Source organism: Prorops nasuta, unplaced genomic scaffold, assembly GCF_024137725.1.
Source record: "Prorops nasuta isolate Cenicafe-Biocafe unplaced genomic scaffold, Cenicafe_Pnas_1.2 PNAS00038, whole genome shotgun sequence".
Classification (NCBI taxonomy): Eukaryota; Metazoa; Arthropoda; class Insecta; order Hymenoptera; family Bethylidae; genus Prorops; species Prorops nasuta.
In genome coordinates, this window is record NW_027116835.1 from 1,809,650 (window position 1) to 1,831,341 (window position 21,692).

At 34.8% G+C, this 21,692-nt stretch overlaps 2 protein-coding genes and 2 long non-coding RNA genes across 14 annotated transcripts; 2 read left to right on the forward strand and 2 right to left on the reverse strand.

The window, feature by feature from the left end:
• Window positions 1–7,128: 7,128 nt before the first annotated feature.
• LOC136783876 (uncharacterized) lies at window positions 7,129–7,680 on the reverse strand. Its single transcript, XR_010824347.1, has 3 exons — window positions 7,604–7,680; window positions 7,386–7,503; window positions 7,129–7,317 (listed from the first exon to the last, which is right to left on the reverse strand). It is a non-coding gene; the product is annotated as an uncharacterized lncRNA (long non-coding RNA).
• A 1,087-nt stretch (window positions 7,681–8,767) lies between these two features.
• LOC136783875 (uncharacterized) lies at window positions 8,768–15,691 on the reverse strand. Of its 11 annotated transcripts, none has more exons than XR_010824344.1 (9): window positions 15,125–15,691; window positions 14,509–14,610; window positions 14,189–14,380; window positions 13,624–14,061; window positions 12,628–13,541; window positions 11,979–12,561; window positions 11,563–11,862; window positions 10,775–11,484; window positions 8,768–9,170 (listed from the first exon to the last, which is right to left on the reverse strand). It is a non-coding gene; the product is annotated as an uncharacterized lncRNA (long non-coding RNA). The 11 variants fall into 11 exon arrangements; XR_010824337.1 differs by having other exon boundaries at window positions 14,473–14,610; XR_010824338.1 differs by having other exon boundaries at window positions 13,624–13,776; window positions 13,855–14,061; window positions 14,473–15,691.
• A 230-nt stretch (window positions 15,692–15,921) lies between these two features.
• Window positions 15,922–16,905, forward strand: LOC136783874 (large ribosomal subunit protein mL62). The gene is made up of 3 exons (XM_066744214.1): window positions 15,922–16,180; window positions 16,304–16,492; window positions 16,561–16,905. The coding sequence occupies exons 1-3, from the start codon at window positions 16,022–16,024 to the stop codon at window positions 16,822–16,824; spliced, it is 612 nt and encodes a 203-aa protein (XP_066600311.1). The 5' UTR covers window positions 15,922–16,021; the 3' UTR covers window positions 16,825–16,905.
• A 142-nt stretch (window positions 16,906–17,047) lies between these two features.
• Window positions 17,048–21,686, forward strand: LOC136783872 (enolase-phosphatase E1-like). The gene is made up of 8 exons (XM_066744213.1): window positions 17,048–17,424; window positions 17,575–17,656; window positions 17,726–17,941; window positions 18,017–18,181; window positions 18,265–18,414; window positions 18,481–18,577; window positions 18,654–18,905; window positions 18,974–21,686. The coding sequence occupies exons 2-8, from the start codon at window positions 17,582–17,584 to the stop codon at window positions 21,058–21,060; spliced, it is 3,042 nt and encodes a 1,013-aa protein (XP_066600310.1). The 5' UTR covers window positions 17,048–17,424; window positions 17,575–17,581; the 3' UTR covers window positions 21,061–21,686.
• Window positions 21,687–21,692: the final 6 nt, after the last annotated feature.

Below are 21,692 nucleotides of genomic sequence, written 5' to 3' on the forward strand. Positions count from 1 at the left end.
TTACAAATTTATTTGCATTAAAAATTTTATATTCGATCATTAACAATTATTATAATTCATTGTTCAGATCCTGTATTCAGAAAATAAGGAATTTGTTTTCGATCGAAACGTCGTTGCTCCATAAGATTTTTCCGAATGTTACACTTTTGCAATAAATAAACGGAGAGGTACCTCAAAATCGAAACTACGGTCCTGCCCAGTGTTATCCAACACTGATTTCACCACTGGTTGCCGCATATCGTGTACCTCTTCGTATGAAATGTTTTCGTATGTTGATGTAATTTCTCTCGTTATATCCAAGAAAATTCAAGCAATTTTTATCGTGACTTTTACTTTTTCCTTATTGCCACTGAAAATCGCAGACAAAATCTTCGACAATGTAAATAATGCGAATAACGAAATTCGGGGAGCAAAACAGACTCGACTCGACAAAAATATTGATAATTTCTTGGCTGTTGAGAAAAAGTAAATTTTCTGCACTGATATATTTTCAATGCGAAACAATTGGCCCTGAATTTTGCGAAGGAAAATCACACTAAAAATTGCAACGAAAGGAAAATAACAAGAAAAATCATTAATATAATAAAAATCATATAAGTTAATATTTTATAAATTTATTTAACAATGTGTCTCTATAATGAAAAATAGTAAATTAAAAAAATTGCACTGTACACCAAATTGAACAAAAAATCCATTTTGAAGTATTTTGGCTTTTATAATAGTTGAAATGCAGAAGAGAGGATTTTGTGGACGTTTAATGAAGCTTTCTACCGACGGTGCTTGGATTTCGCGGCTCCTGACAAGCGCACCTGGTAGGAATAAGCTGGCGAGAAGTACGTATATGTATAATATACTTTCGCCAATGGCGAGAACGTCAGCCAATGAGAGTAAAACAAGAGTTCTGTACTCGTCGCTCTAGTGTACGCTTTTCTCACTCAACGATCAATTATACGCTTGCGATGAGGATAAATTCAAAGAGCCGGAAAAACTATTACTTAACGGATGTATGAGCAAGCGCTGCACTATTCTTTATCATCGATCAGTTGTTATGAGTGATTGGTTATTATGGTAAGAGGAAAATTCATGGATTCTTTCCCTTTTTCACTCTCACGATTTATTCTTAATTTTATATTTATTTAGTTAGATAACTGTGTAATAATAACAACTATCTATATATATGTTTATTTTATTTTTGTTTTCACCCCTCCATCCCTTTTTATAAACATTATTGTCTGTAAGCTCTAGAGATATTCTTATCTTAAAGTTTCCAAAGTATTAAAGTATTTGTTATAATAAAAATATTTAGCACACTTGAGTGATAATTATAATTTTTGCAATTATTGGTTCATTTATCTGGGAATATTTTTCATTCATATATAATAATAATATGATTAGTAATTAGATATATAATAATTAAATTGAAAAATAAAAGATTCAAACGTGTCATTTTTCTGATGTACTATTTGTTTTTTTAAGGAAAATGGAAAAACAATTTTCTGAAGTTTTTCGTGTTAATTAACATTTAACAATGAATTCTACTTGAAATTTTCAATTCATTTTTAATGCGATTATTTAAGTATTATGTGAATGATTCAATTATTTATTCTGTTCCTTATCATAAACACGTTCGTTTTTCTGATATAATATACAAAATTCAACGCTTTTCGGAAGTTTTTCCACGTAAATCGAGGTCTTACACAGAAAGTTGCAGTAGAGAGTTTTCAAATTTGTTTCTATAAAACGCACAATTATTCGAATTTTCCGATAATTGCTTCGTTGTTAACGCAATTCGTTTCTCCAATATAAAATACTCGCGACGCGTCAGATTTTTCCAAGAACTCGCGCGTCAACAGGGCGAATTGGAGCGCGATGCTCTACCACGCGAATCTTCGAGCTCGTCTTCAGCGCGAGTGGTTAGTCCCACTAGTGGTAAGACTTCGTTATAGCCCACGCACATATTACGTCCGCACAAACCCTTCCTTTTCCCCTTCGGCTCAGAATTTTCCACCATTTTCTTCGTCGCCCTTTTCCTTCAATTTTCCCGCGATAAAATGAAAATTTTCCATTTTCACCTGAAATACACCCAACAATTTGATTTATCGAAAAAAACAAATTGCTGGTTATTATAGCGAAGACGATCAGTCTCCCGAGCAATTCTTCGCACTGCTAAGCGAATTCTTCTTGCACAAAACTTTCTCGTCTCGTATCTTTCACCAATGTCGCGCTGCAATCTCAAATTCCACTCTCCCTCATCGATTTTACATAACTTTTCGAAAAGACCCACTCGATTGTGCCCGACAAACAATGTCCTTTTCCACTTTTCAACTTTTCCACTAGAACCAACCGTTCGTCTTTTGCACCGAAACCAGACGACTGTTGATCGTTTCTCTCGAACAATTTTCCTGGCTTTTCATAAAAAACACGACAAATCAATACAGGAAGTGAGAAAGTTAAACAAAGAACGGTTAAAAAGTTAGATTTAAAACTGAACAGCTTCGACGAGAAGAAATAATATTCGAAAAAGTGTTAAAAAATAGATCGTTTTTTCTCGTTTGACCAAAGAGTACACGCGAGCACAGATTTTCACGAGACTACTACACACAAGGAAAATTGACAGTGGTGGGGGAAAATATAGAATACCAGAGAGTTGAATTTGCAGAGAGCAAGAGATGGATCCGGTGAAAAGGATTTTAAAATAGGGAAATGGTAAATGCAAACAGCGAGCATCCGCTTAACGCGTTAACGGAAAAGCGCGAAAAAGGAAACTTGGCCTACAATGAATAAATATATATATATAAATAAAGAAATAAATAAAAATTTCACCTGAGAAATACGTGGTTGGCCATCCTTCTTCCAAGGTGGTAGACGATTCGCCGACGAAGAAGGGGAGGGCGAAAAGCTGTGTTTTCGTGGAGGAAAAACAGGGAAAATGGCAGGAAAATTAAAAGAAAAAAGAAAAATTAAATAAATTGTGGAAAAGGTGGTATTTTAGCTGTGGAGATTCGCACTGAGATTTTCGATGCACCGGTCGTCGTGCCACCGCGTGGACGACATTGATGGTTCTCACTCGAGGTACGAGGTACGCGCGTTTCTCCCCGATGACGGTGACGTTGTCGACGCTCCGTCGAATACTGAACTGTCGGGCTGTTTGCGCGCGGATAGCCGATAGTCTTCCTACCAGAGAGGAGAGCCAGCAGCAACCACCTTTCCAGTGAAAGCAACGGGTCTGCCTGCTTAGTGCCTGCCTGACTCCCCGTCCACTCGTGCATTCACGCGAGTTCGAATCCCGAAGCCAGAAAGAACACGACCAGCCAACCAGCTAAGAGCCGCTGCTCTGCTGCCGGCTACGGCCTACGGTGGCCGCGGCGCCTCCAGCTAATCCAGCTCATCGATGTCATTAGCTAAACGCACGCGGCAAAACTCTCTCTATCTCTCTCTTTTTTGTCAAATCCTCCGCAAGACATTTTTCCGAATATCTGATATTTTGTCCGGTTTTTTTTTCTAAAGGAATATTTTTTTTTATTCATGATAAATAAGTGGATTTTGTCTGAAGGACTGTAGTAGCTATTTGTTTTTTTGTTTGTTAATTTTGGGAAAATTTATATTTTTCATTTGTTTTTCCAGCTTTTTTGTAATTAAACGTTATATACTTTGCAATTGTTGGAACATAATTTTTGGTTTGTGGAGGAATACGTGTATCTTCTGTTTCTCAATTTTTTAGTTAAACTATTTTTTTCTATTTTCTGTTTATGAAATTTAAAATATTTTCCTCGGTTACATCCATCAGGATTTTTCTTGTAATCTAATAAAAAAAAAAAATATTTTGATAATCACCGCGGAGGACAATTTTGTATTTTTTTGTTCGAATACCGAGTATATCCGACCATTTTGCATCCATGCTTCTTCTTCAAAGAATTTTCTCCTTCTCTCCCTCTTTTGTTTGTCATTCATAGAATATTTATTAGAATCCACGTCATTAGCGAAGCACAGTTCCGTTTCCTCCGAGGGCGATGAGTATTCATCCGAACGCATCATTCATCTTCCTCTCCGTGCAAACGCTGTGATTTGTTTTCTCGTCTCGTCGAGTGGACACTTACCAGCTACCAGGGGCGACTTTTACTCATCTTTATTTCAATTGATATCGACAATGAAGAATACTCGTCAATCGTGAGAAATTTTCAAACTCGTCGTTAATCACTCGTTGGAGTGTAATTTTTGTTTGTACGATGAATAGCTTGGATGCTAAAAGGAGAGGGGGGAGGGGGGGGGGGGTAGAGAAAAATTCTCATTTCTTCCCTTTCCCATACGTGAATGGAATCGCGTGATAGATATTTGTCTAGAAAAGCGCTAATGGAAGAGTGAGAGTCGGTTAGGTGGCTCGTGATTGGTTCATCTTCATCAACAAACGTCTGATCTTCTCCAAAGAATAAATTCGTAGATTTGATATCGAAAAACTTCTTCGAGCTGCATTATGGGCCTTTGACGAGCTGTCTGTCCCAAAACTAAGGATTTCCAACTAGAATATCGCAAGGATCGCGAGCGATTTTGGTTGGAGATCGGTATTAATTGATATACGTTCTCGTGGATGATCGTTGGAATTATGAATAATGCGGATAACGTGGTGTGCGTGTTGACGTAGGATTATTTTTTTGTCGAGGACGAAGATGATGAGGACGAGGCTTTGGGAGACGGATACAAAAACTGAGAAGGAGATGGAATGCATGACGAAAGCGATAGTATTTTAAGGATGCTTCTTCCGGGTCTGATCAGGCATTTTTGGAATTTTGTCCAGGTTTTGGTTTAATTTATTTGCATTTTTATCCTCGATCAGAAATTCTTCTTGATTTGATTTGGCTTGGAATAAAATAAATGTCAATTTTATCGATATTCAGGATAATTATTGTCAGATTGAAAAATATTTTTCGACTTCCTGATTTGGTTTATGATAGGGTCGAGTTAAAGTTAATTTGGATTTGAATTTTGAGGTAAATTTTGACAAGCTGATCCTGTGCCGTGAATGAGTTTGAGATGGAAACAGAGGAGAAACAAAAAGGGTACGCGTTGTCGAGGCAAATCGGAGTCAGAGAAGGAGCCAGCGAGGTCAACTCGTGATCTATCATCATACACACACAGGTTCCTCCTTGCTTGGATAATCCTTTCTCGGCTGATCTCGCAACCAAAATGTTCCAGCGAATAATTTTCCTCGCTTCTAGCACAGCCGAAACACCTTTAACCCAAATTCTCAAATACTGAAATAACGTTTCTTTGTTTTCTTCTCCACATGAAAAATCCCTACGAGAAAAACGTTCTATGGTACCGCTAATAATATAAAAGAGTAATTTTCTCGCGCCTAATGACGAAATTATCAAAGTTCGAGCTATTCACGATGAAAATGTATTTGCCTTCGAGGCTCGGTGGTTTCCAAAGTTAAAAATCGAGGAGGATCCAGGAGATCCGACCAAGTGAAAAAAAAGAATGAAGCGGGAAAGTGAAATAAAGAGAAAAGTAAATCCTCCAAGTATATATATATATATATATATATATATACAGATGGTGCTTATTAAATCATTTCTCGTATAATTAACGTGACACAAGGAGTGATGGTTTTTTCTGAGGACACGAAAGCATCGCGAAGCGCGCTAGCTCGCAGCCTGCCGGTCTCGATTCGTCATTGGTACCGCTCCGCTGTAACTTATCCTGCTTGCCTTTTCGTTTCAATTAGCGAGGCTAATTAGCCAGTTATTAAAGTAATTAATATGACGTCGAGGAAAGCCAAGTTTCGTAATAGAGACAAGAGATGAAAGGGCAAGAGACGCGGATGATAGTTTCGATAGTTATGTATTACATTTGTAACAATGGATATATTCTTATTGGTGTTGGTATGGTTTCGATATTTATATTGTTTTATACTTGATAGTAGTGGTACCTCAATTTCTATTGGTAATAGATTGATATAGTGTTACGTTTCACTGAACTGGTACCTCATTTGTGTTGGTAGTAAATTATATATAAATAGGTACAGTTTTATATTTCAAAGTATTGGTGTCTTATTTTTTGATAATATTAGATTAGGTAAATATGCAGTTTTATACATTTCATAGTACTGGTACCTTCTTTTTCATGATATAGTAGATTAAATAAATATTTATAGTTTTATATTTTTTATAATAATTGTACTTTCTATTTCACGATGGTAGATTAAATTATGTATAGTTTTACTTCTCATAGTATTTGTACCTTATTTTTGTTGGTAGTAAATTAGATATAAATACGTATAATTTTGCTTTCAAGTTACTATAGCCTTATTTTTTCATAATGTTAAATTAAGTAAATATGTAGATTTACATTTCATAGTACTGGTAACTTCTTTTTCATGATACAGTAGATTAAATATATATATAGTACTTGTGCTTTCGATTTCACAATAATAAATTAAATAAATATATAGTTTTACTTTTCACAGTACTAGTACCTTATTTTTGTTGGTAATAGATAGAATATAAATCTGTGTAATTTCACATTTCACAGAATCGATACGTTATTTTTGTCGGTCGTATAGACTGAACATAAATATGTAGCTATAGTTTTACATTTCACAGTACCATTACCTTATTTTTGTTGTTAGTCAACTGGACACAAGTGTATATTCAGTTTTACATTTTATAGTACTGGTACCTTATTTTATAGGTAGTAAATTGAATAAAATTTACATTTCAGAGTGCAAGTACCTCGTTTTTAGGTGGCAGTAGTTTGCATAAGCATGTATAATTATATATTTAATATTGCACAGTATTGGTACATTGTTATTCGTAGTAGTGGTAGGATGCGAGTAACAAAGTCGAGTTGAGGTTGCTACTTGGCAAGTTCTTGGCGAGTATTTGGCGGGGGAAGGAAGAAGAAGCGACGTGCGCGTTCTCATAGTGTTTTCTCGCTCTTTCTCTTGCTCGTACACTTTCGTTGTCTCTCTCTCTCTGTCTATTTCCATCCTTCGCTGGAGCCCTCTCTCTTTCACCTTCAGCGACACTTTCACTACGAGTCCCGTGACTCCGTGTCCCGTGACTCCAAGTCCCGTGACTCGCCGCCCCTCGCCCCACTTCCCCTCTTTAGCCCCTTATCCTCATTCTTTTTTCCTTTCCTTATCCTCACCCTTGCTCATCGCCCCACCTCGAAACTCGCTCTCTCTCCCTCTCTCTCTTTGCCTCTCCAATCCACTACTATTTTCTCTCCATCACACCATCGTCTCGCGCCAACCAGCGCGGTAGCGAGTACCAACCATAAACCGTTGCATATCTCTCATCCTGCTCTACTCGGCCTTACCTGAAATCAAACAAAATTAGCAACTTCGATTCATTATTCTCCCTAGGCTATATATAGTTTCATGTTACATAGATTCGAGAAAAATGTCTTTTTTCCAAATTTCACCGGCTTATCTTTAAACAAAAGAGCATGTTTTGACAGTTTCTAAACATAAAAAGTCTCTCATCCTGCTCTACCCAGCTTTACCTGAAATCAAACAAAATTAGCAACTTTGGTTCATTATTTTTCCTAGGCTAAATATAGTTCCGCGTTCGATTCGAGAAAAATGCTTTTTCCAAATGTTTACCGGCTTATCTTTAAGCAAAAGAACACGTTTTGACAATTTCTAAACTTAAAAAGTCTCTCATCCTGCTCTACCCAGCCTTATCTGAAATAATAAAAATTTCCACTTCAAATTAGGCTTAAATAAAATCTATTTTTTTCCCACACTATATATTTCCACTTTCGATTCGAGAAAGAAACTTTGCTCAAAGTTTCTCTGGTTTATCTTTAAACAAAAAGCTATGCTTTGACAATTTCTAACTTAAATAATCTCTCATCCTGTTCCACTCAGCGCGTTACATGAAATAAAAAAAAATTAGCAGCTTCCATTCATTTTCTCCACACTATGTACATATAGTTCCACGTTCGATTCGAGAAAGAAAATTTTCTCAAAATTTCTCCGGCTTACCGTTAAACAAAACCTATTCACTTTTTATAATTCCTAACCTAAACACACTGTAATAAACAGCAACGTTCAGGAGGTTGAGCTGGTAAATATGGGCGGATTTGAAAAATCGAGGAATCGAGGCTGAAAGTGGCTCGAAATGTGCATGGAAATGACGTCATTTGGGTCGAAAAACAAGTTTGAGAATTCAACGATCGGAGCCCGGAAAGCGTTTGGAGAGTCGTTTACACGGTTTTACCGTTCTTTTTTTTCGAAAGGGGCGGATGGCTGGTTTTCAGTGCCCGTTCGATGATGGGAAGTTTAGAAGATTAAGCTTGGATGGAAATTGAAAAGGAGGGGAGGGGGGGGGGGAGGGATTTTGGAATATCGAAAGAGGGATCGACGACAACCGGAAGCGTAAAAGTCTGGGCTGACCCGAGTGGCGTGCGCTGGTCATGGATTTCAGACTCGTCTGCCTGTTATAGCTCGGCCGGTTTTTTGCTACGAGTCCACAACTCTCTCATTTGTTTATTGCTAACTCAGCATTTCGTTTCTTCATTGCGCAACGCCACAACGATTAATCGAACGCTTCACCATGGGTCCGTGACTCTTCTTAAATCACTCTGTCTCGCTCAAGTAGTAAAAGTAAGATCGTCCGACACGTACGAGTAGTCAAGGAACGATTGGACAGACCGAAGCGATTTACGATATTCACCGCTTTCTTCGATGTCATAAAAAGCACAAATAAAACGTTAATATATTAATAAAAAAAAAAAGATTTTTATTGATAATTGGTAGATCAAAGATTTCTTAATTGATTGTTAACAAGTGGTCAAGGAATTCTATGGATAAGACTCGGATAACCAGTGATATTTTTTGATTTCTTCGATGTCAAAAAGTATAAATAAAATGTTAACATATTATTAAAAAAATAGATTTTTCTTGATAATATTGCTAGATCAATGAGATGTCTTAATTGTTTTTTAACAAGTAGTCAAGGAATTCTATGGATAAGACTCGGTCAACCAGTGATATTCCTTGCTTCCTTAGATGTCAGAAGGCACAAATAAAACGTTGATGTATTATCCAAGGAACTATTTTCTTTCATTGCCCAGGAAATTAAAGATTATTAAACACTTGTAACAAGTAGTCAAAGAATGTTTTTGTCAGACGTAGACAACTAGCGATATCGATTACTTTCTTCAACCTAAGAAAACATAAAAAAAACATTAATAAATTATCCAAAGAAAGATTTTATTGTATCATTGAGAAAATTTAAAGATGTTTAAACTGTTTTAACAAGTAGTCAAAACATTGTCTAGACAGACATTTAATTATATAAAATGTTTGTTGCTTTGTTTAATGTCAGAAAAACCTTAAATATTATTATAAATTCGTTCAACAAACGAATAAAATGTCTTAAACCATTACATAAACGAGTAGTCAAAGACATTTTTAATCAGACCAAAAAGACTCGCGATAAACGCTCAACAAAATATTTCACGAATTTCTCGCACGACTGAATTTTTGATCGAGTGGTAAAGGCGAGATTGTCAGACAGGTTCGAGTAGTAAAAGACAAAGCAGCTCGTATATACTGGCTTTGGTCAAAGCAAATATTATTTCTAGCGATCGAACAAATTTCTGCTTTTCCAGGAAAATTCGTACGATCAAGTGCAAGTAGTAAAGGAACGACCGAGCAGCTACGTACGATTCGGGAGAAAAATGCGGATGATCCTTACCAAGGATCAGCTGCTGAACAACGCTCATCGGCAATGGGGGTCTAGATACTCGCTGCGGCAATTTCACAATTGCATTTACAATGAAAGATTGTGGAGACGGGAATGGAATAGCAATAAAGCGAGCCATAAAAATCGAGAATGGGTACAGCCTGGACTATTGGCCGCGGTCTGGATTTGGAATAGCAGGTCGTCCCAGCTCGGACAATTAATATTTCCAAAAGAATCGTGAGAAGTCGGATGGGAGCTTAGAAGATTCCGAAAGAGGACGGACGCTGAATACCGGGTCGGCAAGATTTCTCTGACCGAATGTTTTAATTTACAAGAGCGAAAGGAGAGAGATGGACATAGAGATGGTACGAGCGAGCGTGCTTGCATGATGGATGGGGAGGGAGAGAGACAAAAAGAGGGCGGGAGAGGGGGGGAGGGGGAGATGGTTAGCAATTTTAGAGCCTGAAAAAAACTAGGAAGTGGTTATAACGATGGGGCAGAGGAAAAGGAATCTCGTGGAATTCGATGGAGCAGAGCAGTGAAATTCGAAAGGTAATTTTTTTTATCGTCCAAACCGCTCGAACGTGTACAAACAGATACATTTTTGGTCCTAACTGCCTGCGTTTCCTATGAATTATTGTAATTTTTTTCGCAGAACAACGAGTCATTTTTATTACAACTGTTCTCTAAAATGTCAGATACGACGTGTATCGTTTTACCAAGTTCTACGCCTATGTTGAATCATCTGGCAGTCTTTATTCGTTAAACTACGAGTTCGGATCTTGTATGCGAAAGTTATATAGTTTCATATACATGTTATATATATAGATGCTTCGTTATATGTTATTACTTTCGCACAAAAAATTTCTATAGAGTGATAATTTCATATAGGGTGTTAAGATATTTCACATTGGCGTAGAACGCGGAAATCATTAATAAAATATTAATAAGAAAATAATTTCCTCAATGTCTGAGAATTATAGAATTTAGTCTTTATATTCTTGAAACGATAATTAGCTTATTAATTTAATCTTAAATGCTATTAATTTAGATGAAATATGACGCATTCAATGAACATTTACCATTTGAAATTGCATTTTTACTGAGTGCTAAACGATTCCTTGATTTTCGGTTAGATCACACATTTTTTTTATTAATATAAACGCTAATGTCCCTCTACATGCTCTACATGAAAGTGACAAAACATTTGCATTTTGTTTTGAAAAATTGGTGATCTCCAATATCGATACTCGGTATTCCTCACTGTGTCAGTCCTGTCACGTTCGTATGATGAAACTCGATGTCATATTGTCCTCCACCTTTCTCCTCCTCCACTACTATAATTGTTTTACGTACCAATTATAGGTTGAAGTTTCGAAAGTCGGATTAAACCCAACAGGAAAACTTGCACTTTTCGTTCTATAATAAAAGAGAAACTTGAATCTTTTACGATTGTTTGGGATAAATAAAGTTTATAAAGAAGGAGACATTCAGCTGGATATCAAAGAAGATGGTAAAAGGGAAGAAGGATTTCGAGAAGAGTGGGGGAATAGTGTGTCAGTGTGCCATAGGGGCTCGTATCAATAGCGAGAGTGAAAATTACTCAATCGACGATTCGTGCACGTGCTACTCGTCACATCGGATAACCTTTACCAGTTAAAAATCGTCTGGCTGCTTTTCTGAATTATAAATACCTATATATATATATATATATATATATATATATATAATTCCAGTCTCTCAATAGTCAATGTACTATTGAATCTCGCTTACCAAAAGCATCAAGTATTCTCTAAAAACAGATAATTATAATAATTATTACTCGATTAAAAATGGCAAGAGATATTGCTGAATAAAAAATTAACATTACCTGAGTTTACAATAAATTTGATACCATATTTTAGCGGTATTTTATAAATAATAGTGAATTTATAGAGATGTTAGGGTAATGATTGCTCAAGAGCGAATTAACGACTAACGCACGTGGTTGAAAAACACGTTAGGATGGCTTTTTATAAACAATGCGTTAATTTAGTGGATAAATGACAGTCTGTACGAACGAATAGGGAGAGCGAGAGTATTACGCAATCGGTGAACGAGGCACGTGCTTCTCAGTCAGCAACGCGTCAGGTAACCTTTACAGTTCCAGTCGGAGTCATCTGGATGGCTTCTTGAACAAGAGAAATAAAAAATGGCAACAATGCTGGTAATTATAGATATAGCTGTGAAGCTACAGATATTTATTGCTGGGAGATATAGAATCATTGTTACAAGGACTGACAGTACCTTCTTCAGCAAAAACTCCTTTGTCTCTTATGTAATCGTTACATTTATTATCATCCTCTGATTTATTTTCTCATTTCGAATTACGACTGGTTGGAAATAAAAATTATGCAATTATCACTTCTACACCGTTCTTCAGACGAGCCTCTTTTTCCTATTTGTTTATTATCCTCCTCCTCCAATACTTTTATTGGCTTTTCCGATTAACGCTGCATCGATTAGAAAAAAATAGTTTTTTATGGGTAGTAAAAAACGATGATAGATGTAACAAAGATTGGTGAGATTAGAAACGGAGCGATAAAAAGTAAGAAGTGCGAGTTGAAAGTTGTCGAGTGTATTTATGTTCGCTCTCGTCACATTTGCACGATCAAAATCGGTTCAAGGTTTGGATTCATCATCGACTCAGAGGCGACATCTCCTTTAACGATTGGAGCTCCGTGACGGCATTGATTAACGGAGAATGCATAGAGAAGGTGCGACCACACGCTTCTTTAACAACATTAATTCTTTTCAATCGGTAATCATTGAAAATCACCAGGATTTCATTCATACCAGTAATCATCTCCTGTGCATTCCAACATTACTTCTGAAATGCCACTACTGAATGAATACTGTTTATATTTTTCAGAAAAAAATTACATCAGTCTCTTACGTCAGTTATTTTTCAATCCCCATCAACGTGTCCACGATGGTTAACCAAATTCTGTCAGGTGTAAATTTTGTGGCAAAATAGATCATTTTGTGAAGAATATAGTTATTAATGTCCCATTGTTATTCCAGAATTAGTTTTGCAGAATTCTTTAAGAATAATTATTTTAGTCTCCGTTCAGCAATACGCCTAGAAGAAAAACATATAATTTCATAAATGCCATAGCTTTATTGTCAGGTCGTTTCAGAATTGCTCGTGAAATACTGTCACTTAATAAAATCTGTCTTTCATGAATAATTATTCCAGTCTGACGTCACTTCTTTTTAAGACACCATACACGTGTCAACGATGGTTAATCAAATCTCTTCAGGGGTAAACCTTGTAAGAAAATAGATAATTTGGTAAAGGTCACAGTTGATATTGTCGAGCTATTCGTAAACTGCTTGTGGATCATCGTCATTGAATAATATTTATTTTGCACACATATAATTATTCGTGTTTGACGTCATATTTTTTAGACATAGTCCTCGTATCAAAATGCGGTTAACCCATTCTTGTAAGGAGTAAACCTTGTGGGAAGATATAAATAATTTGGTAAAGGTCGCAGTTGTTATTATCATAGATCTAGATAGTTGTAAAGGTGTCTAAGTGTGTTCTTCATTTTTCAATATCAATTCAAAGATCTTCCACAAAATTGCAAAGCTTAGAAGTAATTATTGCAGTTCTGCATTGCTATGTTATTTTCTGAGATTGTGGAACCATACGAAAAGGTCGGAACAATTAAATATTTTTGTGAAACTCGTGAATTAGCGAAGAATCCAATTTATGAAATAATTATCAGCCCTGGATCATCCGTTATGGCTCGGAGTATAATCGTGACTCGAGCAAGGCTGATCGGAAGGTTACCTTCCAATTGCCTAGAAAAAGCAAAAATTTGTCCTCTTATTTCCTTTTCTCTACCTTTGAGGAAATTGCTTCAAATGAAAACGCTATGCTCACCAGTCACATGGATTACCTCATGAGTTTTATCTCCTGAATTATTTTTTTTAATTCTGTTGAGAACTAGTGGTTAAATTAGTTTCAATTTAAAGGGTTTTATTTTCTGTTATTGTTTTGCAGAAGAAAAAAAATTGTATTTGATAAAAGATTGTCCTGAAATACTTAATAATTATGAATAAGTCACTCGAACCTTTCATTGCAAATATTTATAATAAAATAAGAAAAAATTACGAAATATCTTGGAAAAAATTTCTATAGATGTTTTTAAAAAAAGAAGAGGAGGGCTTTTGCAAGAAGAGGGAACTGGAGGGCCATTAGCGGTTGAAATAAGTCAGTCGACCTGGTTTTTCGTCTAGTGCAACCTTATTTCATAACGTCTGCTCGACTAGTCTCGTAGAACACGACTGTGCACGACTGCTCAGCTTGGATCGTCCAGAACTACCATGAGAATTCACACAATAACTCGGCTTTATAACGCGATCATCCAATTTGCTTCGTGATAAACTCTCCTCCTTTTATTTGGTTTTAAAGATTGACTATTAATTTTCAAATCTCTTTGATATACCTTTTTTTTACAATTCTAATGCTCTTCCTTTATCTCTTCACTGTTTTCGAAAACAAAACTCCATCACAGACTATAGAAATTTCTTCATAATTTCATGAAACATCATCCACTCTGACCTCTGAACGTGAAACGGAACGGTGACGATTCGTGGATTTGAAATCGAGGACCGTCGAGGCTTGGTATGAATTCAAGCTGAAATTAAAAATAAATCAATTAATTCGAGAAGATGCTACCCAAAAGTGCTAAGTACGAATTGAATTTTTGACAGAAATTTATTTACGAACGAGCATAAATCGTATTTCAAAATATTCAGCTCTCACCGGACTTTCACATCGGGTCGTATGCATTTTATCCTCCAAACAAAACTTTATAATTACGTTTCATGGAATCTGTAAAAGGAATCAAGTAGCTCGGGAGCATTCCTGGAAGAAAACAAAAAACGTAGAAGCTTTCGTTGACATGGATATACAAGAGTAAACACAGAGTGCGAGAGGATTCCTGGAATCGTAGTTTGTATATATAACACGAAGTAAACAGTAGATTTGTGCAGCGATACAGAGGATTAGTATTATGTATTTAATGCGAGAAATATTTGAAGCATGGTCGAAAAAATTTTGAAGGTGGTTGATGAAGAGTCGATACAAGAAAAGAAGACTGGAGGGAGAAAAGAAAAATAGCAAAGAGGCGCTTTTTTGTCTGCAGGTGCGCGTTCCACTAGACTAGGATCACGTGTTGAATTGTGCAACATGTCTGTGCACTGTTCGTTCCCTCTTTCTCGCTCTCATTTTGTCTTTCTCCCTCTCACTCTTTCTCTTTATCCCCCCTCTGCCTCTCTCTCTAAAATACTCGCGCTTTCCTGCGTGAACGCAAATGCAAATGCGATTCTGGTAAACGAGCCGTCCACACTATCACTTCTCATATACTGTATGTACTCACAACACGTTCATTCCATTGTTATGCGCCATCCCACGACGCTTTGCGCCTTACGCAGCTTATGCTACCTAACCTCACATCTCCACATACGTTCGGCTGCTCATCAACTAATATTCAGCTTCCGCTCCACCGATGCTTGCTTCATCCCTCTTATATTCGATTCTTTCTCGATTTTATGCTAATTTTCCGATAAATCTTCTTATCCCACCCTTACCTCTACTCCTGCTCTCACTCCTCCACTCTTCTCAGAAAAATCAGTACACAGAAGATAACTTTTCAGTTAGTAAATATCAGTCCTGCTGATAGCGATTTCATGTAAAACCGCGCATTATTGGAAAAACAAGCTGGCTCGTGGCGGCCTTGTCACGGTATTTCATTGAGAAGGGAAGGGGATGAGGAGGAAAAAAAATGGGCGACGCGAGAAGTTCGGTTAGCCTTGAAGGAGATCGCTTACCTACTATTATCGTGATTTTCAGAATGAGTTTCTGCAATCGTCAGTCTATTGCAAAATCGTGATTACACCAATGGCTCGTATAAAACAATTAAGTGAGCATAATACAAAGTTACGACGCGCCATCTCAATATTATGCTGTCGCTAGATAATAATACTAACGACCGTTTTACTTATATAAGCGTTCATCGAACTATCCAAGTATCTACCGATGTAGTTTAATTATTTTCCGCAGGATGTTCTATTCGAACTTTTATCCTATTTCAAAAAGTTTCCCTCTTCCAACTATCGATTTAGTAATCGATTATCGAACACAGTCTTCTTGCGCGCGCATATAAAACTCGCAAATCGCAATCATCATAATAATCACAAAGTAATATGGCGGAACTGTAGATTTGTTTACTTCTGTTATTTGGTTACCAGTGTTTTTATTCAAAAAATCAACAATAATGAATTGTCTAGTCAGGCGAATACTACTTTCTCTAAGGACCGATTCGCTCCAACCTAGATATTTATATGCGCTGCAGAATTCTTTTTCGTATAAAAGTGCCGTCTCTCTGGACAAACTTTATCCTAAAAGCTCTTTAAAGATTTATACACCTACTTTTGTACGTATAAAATAAATATTTTATCACGAACGAATTTTTAATTTTTTTAGACTAAAAATTTAGAAAACATTATGGTAATTGATAAGATGTTTTAAGTTATAATTATCGTATGTTTATCATTAGGTACCTGCTGATCCTTCTGCAAAATTTAATGGATTTATACCAATAGATCAATTAGATATCACATATAGTACTAGCAGTGGTCCAGGAGGACAGAATGTTAATCGTGTCAATACAAAAGTTGACCTACGTTTTAAAGTGGAAACAGCAACCTGGTTATGCGATGAAGCTAAACAAAAACTGCAAGATCAGGTTTAATCCTCTTTCACCTAAATGTAATTGTCTTTTGGTATGATTGAATTTTATAATTCGTTTCGCAGGAGAAAAATAGGATCAATAAAGAAGGCTATTTAATTATCAAGTCAGATATCACTAGATCTCAGCAATTAAACTTGGCCGATGCATTAGAAAAATTAAGAGCAATGATTCGAAAATCTTTGCAACCTCCTCCAGAATTGTCAGAAGAAACACTAGAAACCATTAGGAATAATAAAATAAAGGCAGCTAGAAAAAGATTATATGAGAAGAGAGTTCGTTCAGACATTAAAAAATCGAGAAACCCTGACATAAATGATCTTCATTAATAGCTATAATAAGTATAATTAAATAAATTGAATGCTACACATGTATTATTGTAAATAAACTTCTATTGTTGTAGTTTTGGACTTTGCGCTGTATATTTCTTCGCGAATAACAAATATTTTTCTTATATCTCGAATGCATTCCGATGAATATAGAGAGAGAGTCATGTGTGCGCACATCCGAATCCGATACCACTGAAGGTGCAGTTCAATTCCATAGCATTCCTTTGTTTAGAAAATGTGTGCCAACGAAATTTAGTTTCAGACACTTTAACCTTTACGTTATTTTAGTAAGATTGAGGCATTGAAAAAATTCTCATTACAGATTTTTGCAATCTAGTAAATTAATTTATAAATTTTTCTTGATTTTGATTATCAAAGAGTTTTTATGAATCATAAGTTTTCAAATATAAATGGTCATGCAGACTGTCTTTGCATCTGGTCTGCATTTAGTAATAGTGTATATAACTGTTTCTCTTTATTAGATCATCCTAGATTGAATTTAACCTCTGACAGTTCGTTTATATGATTTAATCCGTTAAGCGATAAAGCAGCTATTTTAGTTCCCTCAATTATTTTTTAGTTCTAAAAATTCTGTAAGATGTAAGTACTTTTTTGTGTAAAAGCTAGCAATAAGGTTATCTTTCAAGTTTTCAAGATTGTGCAATATTGTACTCTCTTCTGGCTAATTGAAAGTGCCAAAGTAAAATTAAATTGATTTATTGTGGTGCATTATTTTTGTTTTTCTATTAGCTTTTAAATGGCATCTACAGCTTTAGAAGAAAAAATAAACAAGATTAAGCAACAAAATGAAGAGATTAAAAGAAGATATCAGGTAATAATGCATAAACACATAAGTTTTATAAAGATGCAATATTTTATTATACCTATTTCAAATTTATAGGAGGTTGAAGAAGATAAAAAGCATGCTGCAAAATTAAATGCACTGGTACAAATGGTACCTTCTGATGATTGGCCTGAAAGGATTGAACCTCCAGAGTTTTCTAATCCTGTGAAAACTTATCATAAACAAAGGGCACCTGCTGCTAGAGATCCACCTCATCAACATCAGCAATATCATAGTAATAATGAAGGAAAGAAAGTTCATAAGTTTGCTCAGGTATTTGTCTTCTCAATTTTATTTACAGTTTCAAATAACCAAAATAAACAAGGTTTTTTTTTATTGTTTTCTTAGGGTGAAGGACCTCCACCAGACCCAAAATATAATTTCCTTGCTGACAATGAACGAGAAGATTCATTTAATGAAAATAGAAGGGCAAATCCAACTAATAAGATGCAAACCAGAACTCCACAAAATCACTTTAAGAAAAAGAGTTTTGGAAGAGACGATTACAGAAAGGTATGCATCTTAATTATCTATATATATATATATACATATTTTCTAAAGTGCATTCATTTAATAAATAATGAAATTTATGCAAGGATGGCAAAATGTATTACGAATCAAACAGAGATGATGACCACCCAGAGTATGATGCTTGGAGAGCGGAACGTAATCGCATTGATGAGGATCGTATAAGTAGACAAAAAACAGCAGAAGGTAACTGGCGCAGAGAATGGGACAATGACAAAGTAAGAAATATAGAAACTACTTAAGATAGAAATATTAAACAAATAATAAAAATAAAATTTGTCTAGGTGTACATGGCAAGTGATTTAAATAAAAAAGGTATAAGAAATCCATCGAATTTTAAAAATGATTACAAACAACATGAAAACAAATATTATTCTAGCAGTAAGAGCCTATCCTATAAATTTTTTATTATTTTGTTGCCATATAAAAATTTTTCTATTTAGATATTTATTATTAGGCAATGATTATTCAAATGGTAACCGATCATCTAACAGTCATCGACCAAATCGAGGATACAACAAGAGTACCCACGGAGATTTTGATCATCGTTATAGTAATCAGTACGATCATCGTGGACGAAATTTGCCACCTTCTAGGAAGTCTTTGTCAAATAATTCTGATGAGAGAATGGTTGTTGCTTCGGATGAAAGTATTAAGATTACTCTTAATCAGTCCAACTCACCAAAAGCGCCAGTAATGAGTGTAAAAGGTACATTCATATAATTCTTAAATTAATATAATCAATAGTTTACTATTCTCAATTCTTTTTTTTTATAGTGAATTCACCAAATATTGCTGGAACTGGTAGGGTAGGACCTAGGCAAAGAAGTCGGATAACTTACAGCAGTCAATCTGATGCAGATATAAAATCTCATGATATCCCATCACTTCCACGGCAAAAATCATTTGATGATAAACATAAAGGTATTTCTCACGATAAGATGTCAAAAGCATATTCCTATAAGAAACCACTGATTCAAAAGAAAAAAGAAAGTACGCCTAAATTACCATATTCACCGAGAAATGAATTTAAAAAGAATGAAGTGGCCGAATATTCAACAAAATCAGCAATTGTGCATGAAGATTCTGAGATGACATTAGGCGTTAAAGAAGAAGAACAATTATCAGCAGTTGATTATGTTTCCAAAAATGATGATTGTAGAAAACAAGCAAATACCTGTGAAGTAGCAATAGATAACGATTGTCAAGTATTTAAATCTCTTCCAGCAACCGATAATATAGAAATATCGAAAGATAACGATGCTCCACGTCTTGATAGTAAGGATGAAGATGTATCTCATTGGGAACAGAAAGTCATTTATAATGAAAAAAATAGTTGTTCGGAAAAAGTAGTTACATTTAAAGCTCCTCAGGATGACAAAGAAAAACCAAAGGTAGAAGATTTTGCTTCTACAAATATAGTAGATAAAGAGATGGAAGTTCTTACTCCTACAAGTTTAGATGAAAAGAAAATAGATGCTGCTACTCCTGCAATTGTAAAGGAAGACAAAATAGAAACTTTTACTTCTACGATTGAAAAAGAAGATATATTGGAAGTTTCTTCTCCTGCAACAGTAGAGAAAGAAAAAATAGAAATGGTTACACCCGTAATTATAAACGAAGATAAAATAGAAATTCTTTCCTCTGCAGTGAAGAAAGAAGAGAACATGGAAGTTACTCCTTCTGCAATATTAAAAGATAAAACTATGGAGGCTGATGCTCCTATAATTATTAAAGAAGAGAAAACAGAAATTGTTACTGCTGCAGTTGCAAATGAAAATGAAATTAAAGACCTTACTCTTACAATTGAGAATGAAGAGGAAATTGAAACTGCTTCTCCTGCAATAACAAAGGAAGAAAAGGTGGAAGCTCTTATTCCTACAATATTAAAGGAAGAAAAATTAGAAGAAATTACTCCTGAATTTTTAAAGGAGAATAAAATAAAAGTTGCTATCCCTGCAATTGAAAGGGAAAAGGAAATAGAAGTTGTTTCTCCTGTAATTGTAAAGGAAAAAAATTTGGAAGCTGCTACTTCTCTAATTATTCAGGAAAAAGATATAGAAGTTCTTGCTCCTACATTTCATAATGATGAGAATATTGAAGTTTTCTCTTCTGCAATAGTAAACGAGGAAAAGAAGGATGATGTTATATCTACAACTGTAAAGGAAGAAAAAGTGGTGGCTGTTACTCCAGTATTTGTAAAGAAAGATAAAATAGAAGTTGTTACTCCTTCAATTGTAAAGGAAAATAAAATAGAGATTCTTGATCTTAAAAATGAAGAGGAAGAGAAAATAGTATTTGTTACATCTAAAATTGTAAAGGATGAAAAAGTAGAAGTTAATGCTTCTACGAATATAAAGGAAGATAAATTACAAGCTTTTGTTCCTACAAACATAGATGAAGATAGTCCAAATGCTAAAGAAAACAAGGAAAACCAAAGTGAGTCTTTAATAGAAGATAATGATTTAGCAAAGAATAATTTATTAGAATCTTCTTTGGCTAATATTGGTTGCAAGAACAATGACAAAATTAGCTCAGATGGTATCTGTGATAGTAAAATAAATCAAGATATAGCTATTGAGATGGAATGTAATGTAGTTACCGATAATGATACAGATGAAAATTCAACTGTTATTGAAGATAAATCATTAGGTAACGCATCTGCTAAAGAGGGCTCTGAAAAAGCAAAACAAGAATCACAAGAAATTGAAACAAGCAAAAGTGAAGTCTCCATGTTAACTGAAAATGCTATTGAAACTGGTGAGAGCAAACAAGAAGCAAAATCCGACTATAATAATCAAGAATCTATTACTACTGCTACAGCTTTTAATGGGCAGACAGAAATTAAGGAACTTAATGAATAATCAATCAAGTAAAAACGTTAAAGAGAAGTTTTATTCATTAATTGTTTGAATTTGACACTGTAAATAATTAATTCAGAAAATGAAATAATTTTTCTGGTATTATGAAACTTTTAAATCAACTTCATTTTAGTTAGATCAGTCAATTATTAGAATACATCTTCTGATAAGTAAAAGTTTATTCTATGATTTTCACACAATTTTTTTTATATTTCAGCAACTTTTTTTATTTAATGACTTATATGTAGAAAGTGACATAATATATCTAACTAAGTAATAACAAAGTAAATATTAATTTATGAAAGCTTAATCGTGAAATCGTAAAATAGCAAATGAGGTGTGTATAAAAAGTATCGAGACTGACTTATTAAAAAAAATTACTTAATGATTATCTAGAAATATCTAAAGTTAACTTATTGTTTGTAATGTGATTATTTATTTTTCATTTCACTCTTCATTTCATTTTATATTAAACTAATGCTTATCGTTGCTATAAGTTAATCGTGATTATAATTTGACATGTTTTATCTGAGTTTGTTTATATTAAAACTGACAGTTTAGTTTAAGTTCCAAATTAAAATCAAATTAGATTAAAATATAATAGCATTGGAATTAACAGTAAGCTCTTGATACGT

What these genes read in the sequence shown, in the direction of transcription:
- LOC136783874 (XM_066744214.1), top strand. Translation starts at nt 16,022, where the DNA reads ATGAATTGTCTAGTCAGGCGAATACTACTTTCTCTAAGGACCGATTCG. An exon ending in AGATTTATACACCTACTTTT is followed by an intron (nt 16,181 to 16,303) that starts GTACGTATAAAA and finishes GTTTATCATTAG; the next exon opens with GTACCTGCTGATCCTTCTGC. An exon ending in AACAAAAACTGCAAGATCAG is followed by an intron (nt 16,493 to 16,560) that starts GTTTAATCCTCT and finishes TTCGTTTCGCAG; the next exon opens with GAGAAAAATAGGATCAATAA.
- LOC136783872 (XM_066744213.1), top strand. Translation starts at nt 17,582, where the DNA reads ATGGCATCTACAGCTTTAGAAGAAAAAATAAACAAGATTAAGCAACAA. An exon ending in GAAGAGACGATTACAGAAAG is followed by an intron (nt 18,182 to 18,264) that starts GTATGCATCTTA and finishes AATTTATGCAAG; the next exon opens with GATGGCAAAATGTATTACGA. An exon ending in AAACAAATATTATTCTAGCA is followed by an intron (nt 18,578 to 18,653) that starts GTAAGAGCCTAT and finishes ATTTATTATTAG; the next exon opens with GCAATGATTATTCAAATGGT.